This window comes from Tachyglossus aculeatus, chromosome 6 (assembly GCF_015852505.1).
Source record: "Tachyglossus aculeatus isolate mTacAcu1 chromosome 6, mTacAcu1.pri, whole genome shotgun sequence".
NCBI lineage: Eukaryota > Metazoa > Chordata > Mammalia > Monotremata > Tachyglossidae > Tachyglossus > Tachyglossus aculeatus.
The window spans coordinates 31,338,066-31,362,983 of NC_052071.1; the positions used below are offsets into that span (position 1 = coordinate 31,338,066).

Below are 24,918 nucleotides of genomic sequence, written 5' to 3' on the forward strand. Positions count from 1 at the left end.
TCACCGTACCTCGATCGCGTCTATGTCGCCGCCGACCTCTCGCCCATGTCCTGCTTCTGGCCTGGAACGCCTTCCCTCCTCATATCTGACAATTATTCTCGCCACCTTCAAAGCCTTATTGAAGGCCCATCTTCTCCAAAAGGCCTTCCCTGACTAAGCCCTCCTTTCTTCTTCCACTCACTTCAGCGTCGCCCTGACTTGCTCCCTTTATTCATCCCCCCCCTCCCAGCACTTATGTACATATGTACAGCACTGTAATTTATTTATTTATATTACTGTCTGCCTCCTCCTGTAGACTGTAAGACCGTTATGGGCAGGGAATGCGTCTGTTATATTACATTTTACTCTCCCGAACGCTTAGTACAGTGCTGTGCACAAAGTAAGCGCTCAATAAATACAATTGACTTACTACTGGTGACGGTCCTGGAAACATAAATAGTAGAAACAAGGAGAGTCCACTCAGAGTTTGTTGTAACTGCCTCGCTCTATCATGAAGACTCGGTGGTAATTTCTTCGGCCACAGGGTAGGAGATTACATTCATCATAGTTTAATTAAGCCGAAATACGTCAATTCAGAATCATAAAATACTTGACTCGACTTGGTCACTTTAACGAACACCGAGACGCCTCGTTGCAGGTCAAAGACGCCTCCTATGTGAATGGACTGAAGACCACAGTGTTGAGTTGATGTCTGGGAATTGGCTCCCTTGAGTAAAGGACTCACGGCTCCACTCTTCTGGCTCAGGTAAAGGTAAGTCACAAACGGCTCCTTGTCCGTGGCTTCGTCTTTGGAGCAGAAGCCGACTTGGGCGTAGATATAGTAGAGTCCCGGCCTCTCGACTGTCAGCTTCCCAGCCTTGTAGGATAGCAAATGGCTCATGGTGAAACGCCCCTTCTTCATCCACTGTAAAACTGCGAGGAAAGAAATAAGAATAATTGTGGTGAGTCATCTGGTGCATTCTATTGGAAAAGAAGTTAAAAGTATAATGCCAGCAGATTCCAGCGATGGGGCACTGATGAGCCACAGTTCATAAGTCCGTTCAGTATATTAATTCCAAATCAAACTGGTGCCCGTCGGGTCACTCCAAGGAATAGCCTCGTTTCAAAATATCTTTCTATAAACAATAAATGCAAATCCACCAGGGAGTTCCCTGAGGTTAAATCGTATTTGAAAAAGAATGAAACCATCGTTAATTTTCAAGTGTTTGCTCACGGTCATCCCATCATGTTTGGTCCTCCATGAAATCGATGCCCACCTCCCTAGCTAAACCTCAAGCATGGTGAGAAGATGAAAATCTCACTGCTGCCCTATCATGCCGATGTGAAATTAACCAGCCTCCCACCTACAGGGCTATAATTAGGTAAGGAAGTACGAAAACAAGCTTGTCATTTCACTGTAAGTTTTGATCTCCCATTGTAGTGGGTGCCACAAACTTGAAAGCTCAGTAACGTGCAAAGCATCTGTAATCTTGTGGCTAAGCCCAAGTATCCACCAGTAGTGTGCCATTTTCTCAGCTGAGATGTTGAGTGGGTTCAAAGTGCTACATGTGCCAGATTTCAAATCTCAGTCTCTGAAGAGTGGAGGTACTTGAAGGGGTATGTGAAAATTTAGATCAGTTTTGTCACATTTTTGAACTGTACTAGCTTCCAGTATGGTGCAACACGCAACTGAAGTGGAGCCACAAAGTGTCCGGGAGACAGAGTTACCCGAAACTCTGGGTGCTACCATAGGGTCTCTGTGTCTTTCAATAGAATATGCATTCAATGAAAGAGTCCTCTCCCCAATTGAATTTTAATATCTAAATAATTCATAAGCACCTCTCACTTAAAACATTCGATAAGTGAATTCGTGCTCCATCAGTGTACTCAATAAATAATAGCATAAAAGGTTTTTTGTTCACAAGACCCGACAACGCTCCCCTGGGATACTTAAGGAGCTGAATATGAAAAATCAGAAACCTTTAAAATCATGGATATTCTAAGGGGAATCAAATTCATAAAGAAATGGCAAGAAAAACAAATACAACTCAAACTCCCAAACCCTAACTGGAGAAACAATGCCAATGACGCTCCTCAATTTCTTTTTTTTAAAATCTTTCCTCTCCCTGGCAGATATAGTAGGATGTTAAACACTAATGACCTGTCTGAATCTTGACCGCCTTTGGCACTTAAATCACTTAATTATAAGCTATATGGATAGCATCTAATAAAAGGTACCCTGTGTGGCATTTCTCTAATATTATGAAAGAATGTTCGTATTTACGTGACTTAATCAAAAACATTAGGATAAATTAACCCACAGCAATGGAACACTGAGACTGAGGAAACGGAGGGATAAAGCTCTCGTTCCTTTTATTTATTTTTTATGGTATTTGTTCAACTCTTACTATGTGTCAGGCCCTGTACTAAGCACTGGAGTAGAGATGCAAAGTAATCAGATTGGACGCGGTCCATGTCCCACATGGGGCTCACGGTCTTAATTCCCGTTTTACAGATGAGGTAACTGAGGCACAGAGAAGTTAAATGATGTGCCTGAGGTCACACAGCAGACAAGTGGCAGAGCCAAAATTAGAGGCCAGGTTCTTCTGACTTTCAGTCCCGTGCTCTATCCCCTAAGCCATTTACTTTTCTTGGTTTAGCTTCTCTTCTTTTAGGTTTTCTGGAATACTAAACGGAGTACGTGCATTCCATCTTCACTTTAAATTTCAAATTCTGCATGAACCTGTGGTTGAAACTTCAAATTCTAAGAGTGTTTCTGTGGCTGGGAGATTAGGTGCTTAATAACTCTGTTTCCATGGTTGTGTCAGATGCAAAACAGTCTCCATCCTAGGCTACCGATAATTGATTAGGGAAAAAGAACGAACAGTTGCAACAGTGGAACAACATTCATGGAAATGAAACCATTTAGGGTTGCAGAGATCGCAAAGCTCCTTCTGAAGTTTCTGCGGTGGAAAATCTGTAGCTTGCCAGTGCGTACTGAACTCTGTAGAAAGAGTTGTACTTTGAATTTACCTGGGGGCCGGGGCCATCCCAAATAAGGTGTGTGTAGACTAGTCACTTAATGACGGATGGCAATAATTTCCCTGAGTCATATTTTGAATTTCCAGGCCACTCGACCCCGAATATACGCAGCTTTTCCAGCAGCCAGAAGTCTATGGGAATCAGTGGTAATGAGCCAGGATACTAGTCATGTCTTCTGAGCTGACAGAATATCGACCTCCTCAATTTGATGCTACTCAGTCCTTAGAAACTTGTAGAAAATGATGAGCACAGTATGGGAAGCGCTCTCTCTCTCTCGTCTTCCCATCTCTAGACATACAGCCCTCTGGGATACACAATGAATGAAGGTAAATGGGTAGGGGAGGAATTTGGGAATTGGGCACTCAGCTAAAAAAAACCACAGTTATAAGGATCGTTATCCCACTTGAAAAATTCCCCCGAGCCATGATTTTTGAAAAGAATATGACTTACCAGATGCTGACTCATTATTTTTCACCCCTATAAGATGAGCTGCAATTGGGTGCTTCTGTTCATCTAAAATGAAGGAACACCCATTAGGTCCACAAGCACTACAACAAAAAGTACCACTGTCACTTAAACCCAAGTATCTACCATTTTTCTTTGGGCTAAAAGTGGCAGTAAGTATCTATATGGAAGAAAAGTGAACTGGACAGCTGGGGCAATTCTACATATAATTCAGGTGACGAATGCTAACGAGGAAAAATAATTTTTTCAACAAATGACTCCTATGATCTAAAGTGAGGAAATTCAGCCATCATTCCCTCAATTCTTCATTCTGTTTGTGTGTTTGTACATAGAATGTGCTTGTTCCAAGCAGAACCTGTTAGACATTATTGGAATCTTTATTCGGGTCAAATAACCCTTAAATCTCTGAGCAGGTACCTTAATGCCAAAAAAAAGTCCTGCTTGCACCATGTGACCTTTGGCCAACAGATCAATACGCAACCTAAAGCTGTAGACCCAAAGGATTGGCTTAAATACGCAATCCCAGCTAAGCCATAGAAGCACAATCATTCAAACCTCCCTTGGCTGCATGAAGCAGAGTTTCAATGACAGTGCTTTAATCAGTCAATCAAAATGGTATTTATTGAGCTTTTACTCTGTGCAAAACACTGTCCCAAACACTTGGGTGAGTGCAATTCAGAAGAGTTTATGTATGAGTTATTAGTATGTTTATTAGTCTGTTTAATAGCCCAAAAGCTAAGTTAACATGATTTCAGAGGGCATTACTGACAGGCAACCCATAGGAGAAACTGTTAGTCAAGCAGGAGCTTTTGGTGATGGTTGTGGAATTCATGTTCTCAGTTTAATGGGGTCATATTTCTCTGCGTTTGGATATGTTTTTCTACTTGGATTTTTTTTGGAAACCCTTCTAAAAACATGCTGAGGACTGCTAATGTTACCGGTTACAATAGTAAATTATTCTTTTCCAGCAAATCTATTCCTTTTCAGGTTTTGATAGGTCTGTAGTCCCTCTGAAAAAGGTTCACTGTCATTTTGAAGTGGTTATATTGAATTGCAAAGAAGGGGCTGTTTGGTAAACACCAACTTAACTAGACATCTCTGTATGTTTGCCTGAATGCACGGACACCGAGCTATCTGAAACCACAAGCACCATAGATGACATGCTTGGTTTCCTGTTATATTTACAAGGCTAAAAATGCAGGGTGTTTTTTTTTTTTAAAGGGTTATATCCACTTTAGTTTTTCTTTTAAGTTTGCAAGCATTAGCAGAAAATGTCAATAAAAAACCCACCTGTTTGCTTTAGAAATGCCTCTCCTCTCTCCTCTTTCTCCTTACCCTTAAAGAGAAAGATTTATAAAGTCATTTTACAGTGTCGTGATAGTAGTGCAGAGGTCGTAAATCTCCATCCCATATCCACCTATTACTCCTCTTAGGTGCTAGCAGAGGCGCTTATGTAGCTCTAGCTGTGGTACTATCAGTAAACCTTTCCTGCAGATGAGAAGACTAAGGCCTGGATGGGTTGTTACATTTTCAGGGGATCAGTCTGGGATTGCAAGGCTCGGGACTCTCATCCTTCATCTCCATTTAGACCAGTTCTTCCGTCCAGTCTTGTCACCGATCCCGACCCGGGTTTGAGAGTTATTCCTGGGACCAGTGAATATTATCCTACAGCAGGCACTCTGAGAGAGCAGACTATACCACGTTAACCTCCAAAGCAAACTTCTGTTGTACTGGCCCTGATTTATTCTGCCCCAGCGTGCCTCAGCTTGGGTGTCCTTTCAGGACAAACCTAACTATAAGTGGTTCGTGAGTATGAAATCTCAGAACAAAAGACTCACGAAAGTCCCTCGACAGTTGAAATATCAAAAAAATCCTTACGGTGTCCCATTGTACTGAATGGGTTATTTAAAACTGTTCTTTGCTATGAAGAAGACTTTGAACCAGTTTCAAAGCAACAATCAAAATCACTGCCAGAAAACATTAGCAGTAATACTTTCTACATCCTTAGTAACTTATTTACCTCTGGAGCTACTTGAAAGGAAGGTACCAAACCACAACGGGTTGGCTTCGTCAACCTTCGTCGGGTTAGGGATGGGAATCCCTCCCATTTTAAGGTAGAGAAACTAAGGGTTGGTGAAACCAAGTGACTTAGCTGAGCTCATCTAGAGAATATTGGAGCAGAGTCAGGAAAGGAAATAAAGACTCACCAAATCGGTTTTCTCTGGGAAAGCAGAAGGAAAATGGTATTTTGTTCCCTGCCTTCTGACATGTGGGAGCCTTTCTTTCTTACAGGATATTGAAATGTTTTGTCACCTCACCATTTTGCCTCTCTACCAGAAATGGTTTTTATACTCGTTTTGGGTTGTTCTATTGAGGCTCTGTTCTGCTGCCAGGTATGGGGGCGTGAATCATCATATGCAATGTAAAATCGGCTACTGTAATTGCTTACCTTACTTTCCATTTGTAACGCTCATCTAGAGAACTTTGATCTTAAAATTGTGCACCGTGAAAATGCGATGACAGGAAAGGATCATGAGATAACCAGTCAACAGATGACTAGGTAGTGCATTTTAAAAAATGGAGTGTGACAATTGAGGTTGAGATGTTTTTAGGGTAAGAGTAAGGAAAGGGCAAAGGACTGAACTGCACACTTCCATTCTGATAGTTTAGAGATGGCAGGAGGACACATGGAAATAATAATAAAAACAACGATGCTATTTGTTAAGCACTCACAACATGTCAAGCACTGTTCTAAGCGTGGGGATAGAGACGAGCTGATCAGGTTGTACACAGTCCCTGTCCTACATGAGGCTCACAGTCTTAATCCCCATTTTACAGATGAGGTAACTGAGGCCCAGAGAAGTGAAGTGACGTGCCCAAGTTCACACAGCAGACAAGTGGAGGAGCTGGGATTAGGTTAGAACCCAGGTCCTTCCGGCTCCCAGGCCTGTGCTCTATCCACTAAGCTACGCTACTTCTCCATCATGGGAGAGAGAGCTCAAACGTCTCAACTACAGATCAGATTTGGGCCCTGGGCAAGTGGGATCATCATCATCATCATCAATCGTATTTATTGAGCGCTTACTGTGTGCAGAGCACTGTACTAAGCGCTTGGGAAGTACAAGTTGGCAACATATAGAGACAGTCCCTACCCAATAGTGGGCTCACAGTCTAAAAGGGGGAGACAGAGCACAAAACCAAACACACTAACAAAATAAATAGAATAGATATGTACAAGTAAAATAAATAAATAAATAAATAGAGTAATAAATATGTACAAACATATATACATATATACAGGTGCTGTGGGGAAGGAGGTAAGATGAGGGGGATGGACAGGGGGACGAGGGGGAGAGGAAGGAAGGGGCTCAGTCTGGGAAGGCCTCATGTGCCAGCACCCAACAGAAGAACCTGGTGTTAGCCAAGAAAAAAAATTTCCAGGCTGGACAAATCAGGTGGGCTCTCCTGAAATGCAGAGCCGAGACCTTTTCTAAGAAGGAGGATCTAGTACATGCACATCTCAGGGTCAGTGAAATGTGACTTTAGCCGGCATCTGGGAGCTGGGATGCTTGCGCCAGTTTACGACCATAAATTTGTCGGTTCTAGTTAAGAATCCTCATGACTACCCCAAAGGTTATGCCGTGGCCACTTGGGCCATAAGTGCATCCTGCATGTACGATACTTTTGAGGCCCCTTAGCAAGGTGCTGCACTTCTGCCTTGCCTCCTCGCTTACTGCACTCTGTACCCCAGCGGGAGTGTTCCTGGCGTCCTTACTTCATTCCGATGGCTGGATCATTTTTCGAAAAAAAAGTTCCATCCTTGTCTCCCCATTCCTCAAGATCCTCCAAGAGCTGCCCATAAGCGCTTAATACAGTGCTGTGCACACAGTAAGCGCTCAATAAATATGAATGAATGAATGAATCCACCTCCACATCAACAGAAACTCTCTTTACCATCAACTTTAAAGCACTCAGTCAGCTCTCCCCATCCTTTCTGACCTTGCTGATTTTCTACTCTAACTCAGCCCGCACACCTCACTCCTCTAAGGCCAACCTACTCTCTCGACCTCGATCTTGGCTATCCTGTCGCCGACCCCTTGCCCATGTCCTCCCTCTAGCCTGGAACTCCCTTTCCCATCACATCCAACAGACCACCCCTCTCCCCACCTTAGAAGCTTTACTAAAATCACACATCTCCTCCAAGACACTTTTCCCCCAACGAAGCCTTCGTCTCCCCTACTCACTGTCCCTTCTGCGGCGCCTAGGTACGTGTGACTCAACCCTTTAACCTCGTGATCTTCAACCCACCTTCAGCCCCATAGCACTTACGTACATATCTGTATTTTGATATCTGTCTCCCATTATAGACTATAACTCCTCGTGGGCAGAGAACAAGTCTATCAACTTTTTTGTAATGTAGTCTTCCAAGCGCTTAGTACGTTGCTTTGCACTCAGTAAAGCACTCAATAAATATCACTGGCCAGGAATGAGAGTGTGTGAGTGGTGTAGAACAAGCCACCCTCACAATAATCAATTCCTCTATACAGGTTCTCGGTACCGAAAACTCTGTACTTAAAACTCACCCGTTGTTCTCAACGAGAGACTCCACTGTCTCAGGCCCATCATTAGCAGTACCAAATCTGTTTTAGTTCGCAATCCTCTTGCATTTCTTACGTGCAGAAGCTTTATTTTCATCATGATTTGTTGTTGTTCCACTCAACACCCCGTGATGACTACCAGATTTTTTGTTTCCATTTTACAAATGAGAAACCAGAGTGCCTGGGCAGGATTTAGAAGCAGCATGGCCTGGTGGCAAAAGTGTGGGCCTGGGAATCGGTGGACGTGGGTTCTAATTCTGCCTCCGCCACTGGTCTGCTGTGTGACCTTGGGCAAGTCAATTACCTTCTCTGTGCCTCAGTTACCTCATCTGTAAAATGGGGATTAAGGCTGTGGGCCCCAAATAAGACAGGGACTGTGTCCCATCTGATAATCTTGTATCTACCCCAGTACTTAGTAGAGTATCTAGTACATAGTAAGTGCTTAACAAATTCCATTAAAAAAAAACAAGATTCAGTCTGACGCCTCAGCTTGATCAGTAAACAAAGATATAAGAATGTAAGGTGAGCCATGCCAGGTTAAAGTCTTTGTGGATAGTGCAAAATGAAATTCTTAGAGGTTCCCCTTGTCTCATAAGCATTCCACCAATATGCTTAAATTGGGCATTTTTTATAATAATAATGATGGTATTTGTTAAGTGCTTACTGTGTGCAAAGCACTGTTTTATGTGACCTAAGTGGTATTTTTCAGCCTCGTCGTGGTCGGTGAATTTGTCTACCAATGCAGGTATATTGTACTTTCTCTAGTGTTTACTTGAGTGCTGTTCACACTGTAAGTGCTCAAAAAAATTGATTGATCCATGAGCAAGTCTCTGAGAGAGGGCATAGATTGTAATTCTGAAACCTTGCGAGCCTTTCCCTTATTAGGTTCAAAAAATTGTGCTCCATGCTGTTGGTACCCCAGAAATAAAGTTCAACAAGGAATGGCACATAGAGGCTTCTGATAGAGGGTCAGACTACAATGCCAGATAGCAGCTTTGATTGTCCCCCACTGGAATTATCATCTCCCCAAAGGGTCAGTGATGTGAGTCAGCCCCACAGCCTTTATACTGTTCAAGTCCTTATAGTCTGCCCTCTCCCCTCTCTGTGATCTATTTTAATTTCTCTCACACCCGCTAAACTGAAAGCCCTTTGAAGGCAGGAACTGTGTCTGCCAAATCTATCGCACCGTACTCTCCCAGATGTTTAGTTCACCGCCCTACGCGTAGCAGGCCTTCAATAAATACCCTTAGTTGATTGATATTTCTCTTGCCACCCGAGTTGGCCTGGAGGAATTGGGCCGCAGGCAAAGCCTGCCCTGCCTCATCAGAGGTCCGTGACGCTGTCTACCAAGATCCGCCAAGATCTAGAGATTCAGCCGGGTGAGATGCTGAGGCAATTTCCAGAGCCAATGTTGAGAGTGAACCTCCAGGCCCGTAAAGTCCCCCTGAAGTCCCGTTCGGAGAACTTTCCTGCCTCAGAGAATGGTTCATGAAACTTGTCGAGCCCTCTTAAGCCTCCCAAAGTTTCCATCTGAAGAGAAACCGCGATCGGACGCTACCTTACATTTCCCTGTTAAGGTGTAGTAAGTGAACACTGTGCCCTTTCACTTTATTTGAAGCTTTGTTATCCCGCAAGTCAGGGGAGTGGGAGGTGCTAGATAGTCAGCCATTCTGGTTAACGAAGGGCTGCCTGGCCGGGATTTTTCATAATCATATAGAGGCCTAGAGAGGGTGCGTAATGAGGAGTAATATTACAGAACAGGGATCAGAGCCACTGTGTGAGGGACGAGAGTGTGGTAGAGAACTGTACCATCATCATCAATCGTATTTATTGAGCGCTTACTCTGTGCAGAGCACTGTACTAAGCGCTTGGGAAGTACAAGTTGGCAACATATAGAGACAGTCCCTACCCAACAGTGGGCTCACAGTCTAAAAGGCCAAACAGGCTTGCTAAGACTCCCACCGAGGGCAAGGGCAGGATTTGTGTCTACTAACTCTATTGCTCTCTCCCAAGCCCTTACAGTGCTCTGCACCCATAAGGCGTTCAATAAATACACCAGATTGACTGAGAGTGTTTGCAAAACCCTGGCGAGCTATATACAGCTCGACTTTACCAGCCTTCTCCCTAACAACTGGGCAGAACAAGGTGACGTAACCCTGCATCGCCCACCGGAAGGATTGCCTTCGTATGACAGACCTCAGAAATGACAGTTAATCGAGTTTACCGGCTGGATGACAAAGCTTTTACTGCAATAAGACCAGAAAGGCTTTCCTTCGTGAATTCAGTAGAAACAATCTCACTTTCTAATTCTAAAACGAGGAGGTGATGATGACGGTGGCATTTATTAAGCGCTTGCTAGGTGCAAAGCACTGTTCTAAGCGCTGGGGAGGTTACAAGGTGAGCAGGTTGCCCCACGGGGGGCTCGCAGTCTTAATCCCCATTTTACAGATGAGGTAACTGAGGCACAGAGAAGTTAAGTGACTTGCCCAAAGCCAGCTGACAATCGGCGGAGTTGGAATTTGAACCCGTGACCTCTGACTCCAAAGCCCGTGCTCTTTCCACTGAGCCACGCTGCTTCCTAACTGCACCGGTCTTTAGCAGACCTTTTCTTTACACAGTTGATTAAAATTTCCCGCAGGAAATAGTGCTGCAACATGTATTTCCAGAGAAAAGCCTTTCACGGCCATTTACTGAAGAGTTATTTACCTCAAGAAGCTTTTGGAACCTGTTCCTAATCTCTTCGCAGTTCAGTAATGTTGAGGATGCCCCTCCATTGTGACATTTTTGTACCGTCTTCATGAACACATAATCTTCGTGAAGACTCATCTCATCTTTTACCTGTTTGGGATACAAACGAGGGAAAGAATAAAGGCGATTCTGAAGGAAAACTGAACAAATAATAACGACCACGACATTTATTAAGCCCTTACTATGGGCCGAGTACTGTGCTAATCCCTGGGCTAAGTAGCTGATAATCAGATTGGACACAGCCTCGGTCCCACATTTTAAATGACATTTGAATGTATATTTTCTCAGTTCTCTAGCAGTGTTTTATTAAAATGAGTATTTTACAAAATAAGGCAGAACATAATTATTGTTTTCTACCTTTTTAGTTTTTCCAAAGCAAAATGCTCTGGAATAATTGGAGTATTTTCAGACTCTGGGTGGAAATTGCAATTATTCTACTTAAAAAAACTTCCCTACACCATAGATTAGAGCTTTTCAATGTCTGGTAGCACATAGAATAGTCATGTTCATATCCTATTGCCACAGTAGTATTTAGCCATTACAAATGCCGCTTGTAAAATAACTTTTGTTTTCCTCTGATGTAAATGACCGCTGCATTTCAGCATTTTGTGATTTTCTCCTTTGAAAAAACAGTTAATTAGTAATCAATATTAATTCAAGTTTTAATTAAATCAGTGTGAAAAGAGTTTAAAGCTGAGAGGAAGCTTTTTCAACTTGAAAAGAATTGCTTTTTCATTAAGGTTAGTGCGTCAATCTATATCCACCTGTTTACCTACACGGAGGTTAAGTCTGTAATTCTCGACTTTTGGAAGTATTGTTTGTTTTATATGAAAAACAAGGCACAGGGAGGATTGTAAACTCCTTGAGGGCAGGGAGCAAGTCTTTTTCTTTTATTGCACTCTCCAAACCACCTAGCACAGTACTAAATGCCTAAAAGGCACCCAGCAAATATTATTGGATGAAAAATTGAATTCATTACCCTTTTGAAACTATATTTGCACAAGCAATGGAGAGTGGATAGTTGATTTTATGTGGATAATTCAAAACACTAAACTTACAACATAGAAAGAGAGGGGTTTTATTTTACTAAAATGATCCTACTGCCTCTCTCTCTCTCTCTCTCTTTCTCTTAAATTAGATGAACATAAACTTTGTCCCCATAAGTAAAATGAAGTAATTCTTTCTGTTAAATGATTAATATAGAATTGATCATTCTTGCTAAAAAAAAATCTTTGGCCAAAATTATCCAGATAATTGTCCCAACTCTCTACTTTGCCTTGCCTTTACAAAGACCCAGTCTCTGTATTTTCAGCCACATCCATGTACATGAAAATAAGTATTTTTGTGCTACAGTTTCTAAAGGATTTCAAATCATGTAAGAGACTGCCTATCTTTTTCCCATGAATTCAACCACTAAGCAGATCAGATAGCCCAAGATCAAACATGTCGAGCATGCATTTTAGCAGCAGTCAACAGCATGCACAAGCGCTTAGTACAGAGCTCTGCACACAGTAAGCGCTCAATAAATACGATCGAATGAGTGAGTGAATTTTAGCCCGACCACAACTATTTATTGCACACCCACCAATCAAATAACACTCACGGAGACACTTGGGCATGAGTTTGTACCCCAAACAATCTTTGGTCTTCATATATTTGTCCAGAGAATGCATTTGTCTTCAACTAGATAATATTAGTTTTTTGACCAAATCAACGCTCCCCTGCCCTAATAAGCTAAAATTAAGATAAAAAGAAGCAAATGCACTGTAAAAAGAATAGAATGCCAAATGACCAGACTTGACGATCTCAAAAACTAAAATTGCATTGCAGTAATGCTACTCTGTTCACGATGCATCGCAATGAATTTTGGGGGTGACCGTCCAAAGCGCATTCGGGGGAAAAGGCTTTTGGTTCATATTACCTTATCCAACCTCCTGTGAAGATATATACCAAAAAGGGCCGTCGCGATGATCTGAGCGGTGACAAAGACAGTGAGAAAACCCAGGAGAAATTTCATAGTGGCGGGAGATCCAGTGTTGACTGACCGCGGAGAAGGCTGACTGTAGACTTCGTTCATTCTGGTGCAGGTTGAAATGGTGCGTTTGGACAGAGAGATGCCGAGGCAGCATCTGAAGTTTCAGTGTCGCTATCTCTTACTAGGATCGTAGCTCGACTTCCTGGAAAATATGGCTCTTCTTTTTCTCTCCTTGAATAAAGAAACTACGTGAAGGTTTTTTCCTTTAAACTCATACTCACTTCCAGCCTTTTCCCCTTTGTTACCAAAGAAAAAAACGCTCAAGTTTCTTCTTCCATATATTCATACTTGCCTAACAATGTCACAGACTTCATAAGAGTTAATGACAGCATTTTCCTACCTCAGTTGAATCCTTCTTGGTTTGCAAAAGAATTATTTCTAATTCAATCATCCCAGAGTGACAAAGTGCCTCCAGGATATAAAGTAGGATATGTTTAGCAACAAAAAATGGGATTTATTTTGAAATTAGACCTCCATCCCTGACTAGGATTTCCCAAGATTTCCTTTACTTGAACTTTTAGTGTAAGGAAACCTGCATGGTCTCTTCTAGCAGAGAATTATCAATCAATCGTATTTATTGAGTGCTCACTGCATCCAGAGTATTGTACCAAGCATTTGGGAAAGTAAAATACAACAGAGCTGGTAAATATGATCCCCAACCAGGACCTTTAAGTCTAGAGGAGACAGGCATTAAAATAGAGTAGGGATGGGGGAAATAGTAGACTATAAGACTGTTTATGTAAGTATCGTGGGGCTGAGGGTGAGTATCAAAGTGCTTAAAGGGTACTCAGCCAAGTTGACACAGAGGGGTGGGTGGATAGGGGAAATAAAGGGCTTAATCTAGGAAGCCTCTTGGAGGAGATGTGATTTTAGGAGGGTTTTTAAGGTGGGGAGAGTGGTGGATTGTCAGTTATGAAAGGGCAAAGAGTTCCAGGTTCCAGATGAGAGCTGGTTGAGTGCCTTAAAGCCAGTGGTAAGAAGATTGTGTTTGACACAGTGGATGGGCAACCATTGGAGGTTTCTGAGGCATGAAGAGATGTGGACTGAATGTGTTTTTCTGAAAAATGATCTAGGCGGCAGAGTGAAATATGGACTGGAGAGGGTAGAAATAGGATGCAGGGAGGTCAGCGTTGAAGCTGATGCAGTAGTCAAGGTGGGAAATGAGAAGTGCTTGGATCAGCATGGAAGCAGTCAGGATGGAGAGGAAAGGGTGGATTCTGGCGAGGTGACTGGACATTTGAAGGTAGAACTGACAGGATTTCATGACAGATTGAATATGTAGGTTGAATGAGAGATGAATTGAAGGTAATGTCAAGGTTATGGGCTTGTGAGACAGGGAGAATGGTAGTGCTGTCTACAATGATAGGGAAGTCAGGGGGAGCACAGGCTTTGGGTGAGAAGGTGAGTTCTGTTTTGGACATGTTACATTTGAAGTGTCTGTGGGACGTCCAAATAGGAATGTCCTGAAGGCAGGAGGAAATGTGAGACTGCAAAGAAGGAGAGAGGAGAGAGGAGAATGATCCATGTTGAATTGGTAGCTGAAGCCACCGGAGCAAAGGAATTCTTCAAGAGAGTGTTTGTAGATGGAGAATAAAAGGGGTCCTGTAACTGAACCTTTAGGCACTCCCACAGTGAGAGGGTGGGAGGCAGAGGAGGAGCCTCAGAAAGAGGCTGAGGAAGCATGGTCCGAGAGATAGGAGGAGATCCATGAGAGGACAGTGTCGCTGAAGTCAAGGGTAGATAATGTTTCCAGGAGAAGGGGGTGGTCCACAGTGTTAAGGGCAGCTGAGAGATGGAGAAGAATAAAAGTGAAGTAGTGGCCACTGGAGTTGGCAAGAAGGTGGATGTGAATGGGTTCAAATTGCAGAGTTAAGAATTAGTAAGTGTCTAGCGAATTGGGGTCATACGGTTAGAAAGTCCAGGTAATTCAGGTCTAAAAATGGCCAGGGAAAAGCAAAAAAGTCAAAGTCAGTCATCCTGATTGCTTAAATGCTACTTTTGAGGAAGAGGAGGCTTTGGCCGTTGAATTTGCAAGGCTGGCAATCTCAGTGAATAACTGGTCAACTCTCCACCATTTCAGATTGTCCTCTGGACTAAGAGGCAACATTGCTGCTTCTCAGGCTCTTCTCTAAGACCACCACACAATTTCTACTCTCCGTATCCGCTAAGGAAATTTTCACTGCTGAGCCTTGGGGTGGTGGCCTTAGTACACCTAGGGATGCATTTGTCAAGTGATTTAAACAGCACATTACTGAACATCGAATAATCCCCTTTCCAAGCCGCAACGTTTAAAGAAAACTGTTCAAAATTAGGCACCTCGGACCCAAAATCCGAAAGCAGGAGAACTGGTGGTGGAGTCATGCAAGTCTGTCCCGGAGTTAGGATGAAATAGAGGGAACATGAGACAGTGGACAGTCAGGCTGAAAGAAATAGGGTGAAGGGACCCAGGGATACACATATGCTCACTCAGGCAGGTGAAGCACACACACACACACTCTCTCTCTTTTGTTAAAGTGCTGACTACGTACTAAGCACTGTCCTCTGTGCTGGGGAAGAATATCCTCAATGTGAAGCGGCTCTGGAGCAACAGGAACAGTTAGAGATGCAGATTCCAGTTGCCGTGGTCCTCAACTTCCCAACCGAAACTGGCAGAGAGCTGGACATGGGGGTCTGAGCTGATCTTCAGCCTCAGCCCCACGCCCAACTTTTGGACAATAGCAGCTGTCCTACTCTTTGTTGGGCTCCCATTCAATTTCCCCCCCCCCCCCCATTTCTGCCGTAACTCCCACGGTTGAGCGGTTGCTTCAATAAATACGATTGAATGAATGAAAGAATGAATAGAGCGTGGAAGGGAGAGTGTGCCATGTGAGCTGGTAGGTCAATCAGCCAAGTATTTATAGAGCACTTACTGTGTGCAGAGCACTGCACTAAATAATAATAATAATAATGATGGCATTTGTTAAGCGCTTACTATGTGCCAAGCGCTGTTCTAAGTGCTGGCGGATACAAGGTCATCAGGTTGTCCCACATGGGGCTCACAGTCTTCATCCCCATTTTACAGATGAGGGAACTGAGGCACAGAGAAGTTAAGTGACTTGCCCAAAGTCCCACAGCTGACAAGTGGTGAAGCCGGGATTAGAACCCATGACCTCTGACTCCCAAGCCCGGGCTCTTGCCACTGAGCTTGCTGCTTCTCTATGGTTGAGAGAGTTCAGTATAACAGAGTTGGCAGACATGTTCCCTGCCCACAGTGAGCTTACAGGCTAGAGGGGGAGACAGAACTTCAAGTAAATTATGCATATGTATATATGTATATATGTTTGTACATATTTATTACTCTATTTATTTTACTTGTACATATCTATTCTATTTATTTTATTTTGTTAGTATGTTTGGTTTTGTTCTCTGTCTCCCCCTTTTAGACTGTGAGCCCACTGTTGGGTAGGGACTGTCTCTATATGTTGCCAATTTGTACTTCCCAAGCGCTTAGTACAGTGCTCTGCACACAGTAAGCGCTCAATAAATACGATTGATGATGATGATGATATGTATACTAAAGTTGTAGTACTAAAGTTGGCGTGAATAAGGGATACAAATCCAAGTACAAAGGTAATGCAGAAGGGAGAGGAGATGAGGGCTTAGTTGAGGAAGGCCTCTTGGAGAAGACATGATTTTAATAAGGCTTCGAAGATAGGGAGGACTAAAGGAAAAGGGTAAAATCCACCCTTTCCTCTCCATCCTAACTGCAACCATGTTAATCCAAGCGCTTATTCTATCCCGCATTGATGACTATATCAGTCTTCTTGCGGACCTCCCTGCCTCCTGTCTCTGCCTACTCCAGTCCATACTTCACTCTGCTGCCCGGAATATAGTTTTCTACAAAAATGTTCTGTCCTCATTTCCCCACTCCTCAAGAACCTTCATTGGTTGCCCACCCACCTCCACAAACAGAAACCCTTTACCATCAGCTCTAAATTACTCAATATCACCTTATCTCCTCCTCCTTTACTTAGCTGCACTCCTACTACAATCCAGCCCCCAAACTCCCCTAATGCCAACCTACTCACTGTACCTCAATCTCATCTATCTTGCCGCCGACCTCTTACCCACGTCCTGCCTCTGGCCTGGAAGGCTCTCCTTCTTCATATCTGACAATTATTCTCCCCACCTTCAAAGCCTTATTAAAGGCACAGCTCCCTTTATTCACCCTTCTACCAGCCCCACTGCACTTAGGTACCAATTCGTAATTTATTCAGATAAATGTCAATCTTCCCCTCTTGACTGTAGTCTCGTTGTGGGCAGGGAATGACAGATCCACCAATTCTCTGGTATTGTACTCTCCAAAACTCTTAGTACAGTGCTCTGCATTCAGTTAGCGCTCAATACATATGATTGATTGGTCGATTGGGAGAGTGGATGTGAAGAGGGAGGAGATTCCAGGCCAGAGGCAGGATGTGGGCAAGGAGTTGATGGTGAGATAGACAAGACTGAGGCTGTGAGTATGTTGGTGTTAGGGGAGTGAAGCGAGCGTGCTGGTTTGTACTAGGAAGTCAGCAAGATAAGATAGGAGAAGCAGTGTGATTGAGTGTTTTAAAGACTATGGTAAGGAGTTTCTCTTTGTTGACGAGGTGGATGGGCAACCACTTAGACGTTCGTGAGGGATTAGAGAAATATGAACTGAAAGTTTCTGGAGAAAAATGACCTATATAGGAGGAGTGAAGTATGGACTGGAGTGGGGAGAGGCAGGAAGCAGGAAAGTCAGCAAGGAGGCTGGTGCAGTAATCAAGGCGGGATTGGATAAGTGCTCGAATCAGTAGAGTAGTAGTTTGGATGGAGAGGAAAGGGCAGATTTTAGCGGTGTTGTCAAAGTCAAACTGACAAGATTTGGTGACAGACTATGTGGATTGAATGAGAGAGATGAGTCAAGGATAATGCCAAGGTTATGGGCTTGTGAGACAGGGAGGATGGTGGTGCCGTCTACAGTGATAGGAAAGTCAGGGGGAGGACAGGGTTTGGGTGAGAAGTTGAGGGGTTCTATTTTGGACATATTTAAGTTTGAGGTGCTGGTGGGACATCCAAAGAGAGATGTCCTGAAGGCAACTCTGAAGACCAGCCATTGTTTAGGGACCCCAGTCTCTGCCACTCCTGCAGTGGTGGGCCGTGGAGATACATTCTTTTCTTGACATAAGTTAGATGAGAGGAATGACCATAAATCAGAGAAATAATAATAATAATCATGATAGCATTTGTTAAGCGCTTACTCTGTGCAAAGCATTGTTCTAAGCGCTGGGGAGGAGACAAGGTGATCAGTTTGTCCCACAAGGGGCTCGCAGTCTTAATCCCCATTTTACAGATGAGGGAACTGAGGCACAGAGAAGTTAAGTGACTTGCCCAAGGTCACACAGCTGACATTTGGAGGAGCCGGGATTTGAACCCATGATCTCTGATTCCCAAGCCCGCGCTCTTTCCATTGAGCCACGCTGCTTCTCAGGCGTCAAGGGCCCAAGAAGCCCCGGAATAGTAATAATTGTTCCCAGACTGAATGCCCCCCGACTTTTCCTCTCCTCCTCCTCCCCTCCCCTTCACCCTCCCACCCTACTCCCTTCCCCTCCCCCTAGCACTTGTGTTTATTTTTACATATTTATTTCTCTATTTATTTTATTAATGATGTATATATAGCTATAATTCTATTTATTCTGATGGTGTTGACACCCGTCTACTTGTTTCGTTTTGTTGTCTGTCTCCCCCTTCTAGACTGTGTTGTTGTGTAGGGACCGTCTCTCTATGTTGCTGATTTGTACTTCCCAAGTGCTTAGTACAGTGCTCTGCACACAGTATGTGCTCAATAAATACGATTGAATGAAAGAATATTTGTTAAGTACTTACTTTGTGTCAAGCACTAGGGTAGATAGAGGATAACCAGATTGGGCAAAGCCCCTCGTCCGCCCGGGCTCACAGTCTAAAGGGGCGAAAGAGCAAGTACTTTAATCTTCATTTTACAGATGAGGAAACTGAAGCACAGAGAAGTCAAATGACGTACCCAAGGTCACACAGCAGGCAAGTGGCAGAACTGGGGCTGTATCTCATAACTGCTGACTCCCCGTCTCATGCTCCATCCATTAGGCCACACCGCTTCTCCAGAAACAGCTAGGGACCAGAGAGGAAAAAAAAAACCACTAGCAGACTCAGCTAGTTGTTGCCTCAGCCATATTTGACCCTTTCACTGAAATGAGGGACTAAGGAAGACACAAAATTATGAAACTTGTGAAATGCTTTGGTCTGAGAAGGGAGCAGTCCAAAAAGAGATTCTCTGGGACAGAGGGAGAAGGAACTAGAGTGCATTTACCAAAACCAACCCTGGCCTTTGTGTCCTAGGCCTCTCTCTGGAAACATAGCAAAAATTGGCAGTGTTAAGACATAATTGCTATGTACAAAACAACGAAGCGACTTCTAGATCATAATGATAGGCTTCCAGTGATCCAATTTTGGGGAATAAATTCCAAAGACATTTAGGAAGGGAAGGATCTCTAAGGAGAGAACAACCTCAATTCCTTTATCTAAACCAGAGTGAAGAGGCCTGGCCTGTCTTCATATATAGCAAACTAATGGGACAGGGAGGATGGTGATGGTGTCTACTGTAATAAGAAAGTTAGGTGGAACAGTCTTTTTTCGGAGGGAAGTTGAGGAGTTCAGTCTTAGACATATTTAACTTGAGTGTCTGGCAGGAACATTCATGTGGAGATGTCTTGAAGGCAAGAGGGAATATGAGGTTGCAGAGGAAGTAGCAAAAATGGTGATGAGGATGGTGATGAGGATGGTGATGTTGTCTACTGTAATAAGAAAGGTGGAACAGTCTTTTTTTGGAGGGAAGTTGAGGAGTTCAGTTTTAGACATATTTAACTTGAGCGTCTGGCAGGAACGTTCATGTGGAGATGTCTTGAAGGCAAGAGGGAATATGAGGTTGCAGAGGAAGTAGCAAAAATGGTGATGAGGATGGTGATGAGGATGGTGATGTTGTCTACTGTAATAAGAAAGGTGGAACAGTCTTTTTTTGGAGGGAAGTTGAGGAGTTCAGTTTTAGACATATTTAACTTGAGCGTCTGGCAGGAACGTTCATGTGGAGATGTCTTGAAGGCAAGAGGGAATATGAGGTTGCAGAGGGACTAGCAAAACAGATTTGAACAACATCCACATATGTGTTAACTGAAGCCACATATGGGGACGAACTCCCTGAGTGAGTCAAGTGAGAAGAGTAAGACATCCAGGTCGGTCAGGAGGGACACCCTTGGTTAAAGGGTTGTGAAACAGACAAAGAGCTAGCAAAAGAAATACTACTCTGTTCCTCAGATTCCTCATCAGTATAATGGGGATTCAATACCTTTTCTGCCTCCTACTTAGACTGTGAATAATAATAATGGTATTTGTTAAGTGCGTACTATGTACGAGGCACTTTACTAAGCGCTGGGGTGGATCCAAGCAAATCCGGTTGGACACAGTCCCTGTCCCACGTGGGGCTCACAATCCCAATCCCCACTTTACAGATAAGGTAACGGAGGCCCAGAGAAGTAAAGCGACATGCCCAAGGTCACACAGCGGGTAAGGGGTGGAGTCAGGATTAGAACCCCTGACCTTCTGATTCCCAGTCCCATGCTGTATCCAATACGCCATGCTGCTTCTCTGTGTTGAACTCCATGAGAAACAGGGACTGTGTCTGATCTGATTATCTTGTTTCTATTCCAGTGCTTAGCACATAGTAAGCAGTTAGCAAATACCACAATTATTATCATTATTGTTAAGCGCTTAGTACAGCACCCAGTAAACACTCAATAAATATGATTGAATGAATTGTTGTTATGATGATGATGATGAAGGACTGGACACAAAGATAGGAGAACTAAGAGAGGACTGGGTAAGTGTAAAAATGTCTTTACCCTTGAGTTGTTGAGAGGTTTTTTTTTTGTTAAATGCCTACTCTATGCCAGTCACCTTTCTAAGCTCCCGGGTAGATACAAGGTAATTAGGTTGGACACAGTCCCTGTCCCACATAGTGCTCACAGTCTTAATTCTCATTTTACAGATGAGGTAACTGAGGCACAGAGAAGTTAAGTGATTTGCCCAAGGTCAAACAGCAGACAAGTAGTGGCGACGGGATTAGAATCTGGGTGCTCTAGCTCCCAGGCCCGGGCTCATTCCACAAGATCACACTGATTCTATTGTGTCTACACTCTCCCAAGTGCTTAGTACAGTGCCCTGCACACAGTAAGTGCTCAATAAATGCAATTGAATGAATGCTGAACAAACGGTGAGATTTTAACACTAGAGTCTGTGTTACCTGTTATTTTGATGTGTTCCTCAAATGTGTGATTTATTGCTTCTACTGTGATGCCGGTGACATTTTTAGCGAAAGAATGAATATACCATATTTAGTTGCATTGTTGCCACGTAATTCTCCCCAGAAAAAATGAAATGATTATTTTTTATAAGCAGCAATTAGTGATGGGCACTGGGGTAGGCAGAGGACCTGTGTCGGAATGGCTAAACACCACTGTCACAGGTTCATTCCCAGGAGGGAGTTTGTTCAGTGGGAATTGCAAATAAAACCTGTGGGGTAAGAAGAGGATTGAGTCTGGGGGATGGGAAGAGCTCAGCAGAAGAAAGAATAATAACTGTGGTATTTTTAAGTGCTTTCTACGTGCCAAGCACTATACTAGATGTAAGATAATCAGGTTAGACAGAGTCCGGATCCCACCCGAGGCTCACAGACTAAGTTGGAGGGAGAACAGGTATTGAATTCCCATTTTCTGGTTGAGGAAACTGAGGCACCGAGAAGTTAAATGACTTCCCCAAAGTCACACAGCAGGCTGGTGGCAGAGTCGGAATTAGAACCCAGACTCCCAGGCCCATAAAACTGAGGCACAGAGAAGTGAAGTGACTTGCCCAAAGTCACACAGCTGACAATTGGCGGAGCCGGGATGTGAACCCATAACCCATGACTCCAAAGCCCGGGCTCTTTCCACTGAGCCACGCTGCTCCTCATATGTATATATGTCTGTACATATTTATTACTCTATTTATATTTTACTTGTACATATCTATTCTATTTATTTTATTTTGTTAGTATGTTTGGTTTTGTTCTCTGTCTCCCCCTTTTAGACTGTGAGCCCACTGTTGGGTAGGGACCGTCTCTATATGTTGCCAACTTGGACTTCCCAGGCGCTTAGTACAGTGCTCTGCACACAGTAAGCGCTCAATAAATATGATTGATTGATTGATTGATTGATTGATTTCCATTAGGCCATTGGCCCAGGCAGAGTGTCGGTAGGAGACAGGAGGAAGGAAGAGATGATAGATATGAGGAGAGAAACGATTTCCCAATGCAGTAATTTTACTCTGTCTCACTCCCCAATCCCTTCCTAAATTGAACCCTGCAGCTTTTAGTTCCAAATTGTGTCCCACTCTGACCAATGTCTTCCTGACCCAGTGCTCTGCACACATTAAGCGCTCAATAAATACGATTGATTGATTGATTGATTGATTTCCGTTAGGCCACTGGCCCAGGCAGAGTGTCGGTAGGGGACAGGAGGAAGGAAGAGATGATCGATATGAGGAGAGAAACGATTTCCCAATGCAGTAATTTTACTCTGTCTCACTCCCCAATCCCTTCCTAAATTGAACCCTGCAGCTTTTAGTTCCAAATTGTGTCCCACTCTGACCAATGTCTTCCTGACCCAGTGCTCTGCACACAGTAAGTGCTCAATAAATACGATTGATTGATTGATTGATTGATTGATTTCCGTTAGGCCACTGGCCCAGGCAGAGTGTCGGTAGGGGACAGGAGGAAGGAAGAGATGATTGATATGAGGAGAGAAACGATTTCCCAATGCAGTAATTTTACTCTGTCTCACTCCCCAGTCCCTTCCTAAATTGAACCCTGCAGCTTTTAGTTCCAAATTGTGTCCCACTCTGACCAATGTCTTCCTGACCCAGTGCTCTGCACACAGTAAGCGCTCAATAAATACGATTGATTGATTGATTGATTGATTTCCGTTAGGCCACTGGCCCAGGCAGAGTGTCGGTAGGGGACAAGAGGAAGGAAGAGATGATCGATATGAGGAGAGAAACCATTTCCCAATGCAGTAATTTTACTCTGTCTCACTCCCCAATCCCTTCCTAAATTGAACCCTGCAGCTTTTAGTTCCAAATTGTGTCCCACTCTGACCAATGTCTTCCTGACCCAGTGCTCTGCACACAGTAAGCGCTCAATAAATACGATTGATGATTGATTGATTGATTTCTGTTAGGCCACTGGCCCAGGCAGAGTGTCGGTAGGGGACAGGAGGAAGGAAGAGATGATAGATATGAGGAGAGAAACGATTTCCCAATGCAGTAATTTTACTCTGTCTCACTCCCCAATCCCTTCCTAAATTGAACCCTGCAGCTTTTAGTTCCAAATTGTGTCCCACTCTGACCAATGTCTTCCTGACCCAGTGCTCTGCACACAGTAAGCGCTCAATAAATACGATTGATGATTGATTGATTGATTTCTGTTAGGCCACTGGCCCAGGCAGAGTGTCGGTAGGGGACAGGAGGAAGGAAGAGATGATAGATATGAGGAGAGAAACGATTTCCCAATGCAGTAATTTTACTCTGTCTCACTCCCCAATCCCTTCCTAAATTGAACCCTGCAGCTTTTAGTTCCAAATTGTGTCCCACTCTGACAAATGTCTTCCTGACCCAGTGCTCTGCACACAGTAAGCGCTCAATAAATACGATTGATTGATTGATTGATTTCCGTTAGGCCACTGGCCCAGGCAGAGTGTCGGTAGGGGACAGGAGGAAGGAAGAGGTGATCGATATGAGGAGAGAAACGATTTCCCAATGCAGTAATTTTACTCTGTCTCACTCCCCAATTCCTTCCTAAATTGAACCCTGCAGCTTTTAGTTCCAAATTGTGTCCCACTCTGACCAATGTCTTCCTGACCCAGTGCTCTGCACATAGTAAGCGTTCAATAAATACGATTGATTGATTGATTGATTGATTGATTTCCGTTAGGCCACTGGCCCAGGCAGAGTGTCGGTAGGGGACAGGAGGAAGGAAGAAATGATAGATATGAGGAGAGAAACGATTTCCCAATGCAGTAATTTTACTCTGTCTCACTCCCCAGTCCCTTCGTAAATTGAACCCTGCAGCTTTTAGTTCCAAATTGTGTCCCACTCTGACAAATGTCTTTCAGACCCAGTGCTCTGCACACAGTAAGCGCTCAATAAATACGATTGATTGATTGATTGATTTCCGTTAGGCCACTGGCCCAGGCAGAGTGTCGGTAGGGGACAGGAGGAAGGAAGAGGTGATCGATATGAGGAGAGAAACGATTTCCCAATGCAGTAATTTTACTCTGTCTCACTCCCCAATTCCTTCCTAAATTGAACCCTGCAGCTTTTAGTTCCAAATTGTGTCCCACTCTGACCAATGTCTTCCTGACCCAGTGCTCTGCACACAGTAAGCGCTCAATAAATACGATTAATTGATTGATTGATTTCCGTTAGGCCACTGGCCCAGGCAGAGTGTCAGTAGGGGACAGGAGGAAGGAAGAGATGATAGATATGAGGAGAGAAACGATTTCCCAATGCAGTAATTTTACTCTGTCTCACTCCCCAATCCCTTCCTAAATTGAACCCTGCAGCTTTTAGTTCCAAATTGTGTCCCACTCTGACCAATGTCTTCCTGACCCAGTGCTCTGCACACAGTAAGCGCTCAATAAATACGATTGATTGATTGATTGATTTCCGTTAGGCCACTGGCCCAGGCAGAGTGTCGGTAGGGGACAGGAGGAAGGAAGAGGTGATCGATATGAGGAGAGAAACGATTTCCCAATGCAGTAATTTTACTCTGTCTCACTCCCCAATTCCTTCCTAAATTGAACCCTGCAGCTTTTAGTTCCAAATTGTGTCCCACTCTGACCAAAGTCTTCCTGACCCAGTGCTCTGCACATAGTAAGCGTTCAATAAATACGATTGATTGATTGATTGATTGATTGATTTCCGTTAGGC

The 24,918-nt window shown here is 43.7% G+C and overlaps 1 protein-coding gene and 1 long non-coding RNA gene across 2 annotated transcripts in view; one reads left to right on the top strand and one right to left on the bottom strand.

Moving 5' to 3' along the window:
* Positions 1-541: 541 nt before the first annotated feature.
* On the bottom strand, positions 542-12,909 carry CD40LG (CD40 ligand). Its single transcript, XM_038748649.1, has 5 exons — positions 12,754-12,909; positions 10,791-10,922; positions 4,777-4,822; positions 3,472-3,534; positions 542-912 (listed from the first exon to the last, which is right to left on the bottom strand). The coding sequence occupies exons 1-5, from the start codon at positions 12,907-12,909 to the stop codon at positions 542-544; spliced, it is 768 nt and encodes a 255-aa protein (XP_038604577.1).
* Positions 651-24,918, top strand: part of LOC119930139 — a 126,847-nt gene continuing 102,579 nt past the window's right edge. The window contains exon 1 of the long non-coding RNA XR_005451630.1: positions 651-751. This is a non-coding gene — a long non-coding RNA (uncharacterized LOC119930139). The remainder of the gene's footprint in view (positions 752-24,918) is intronic.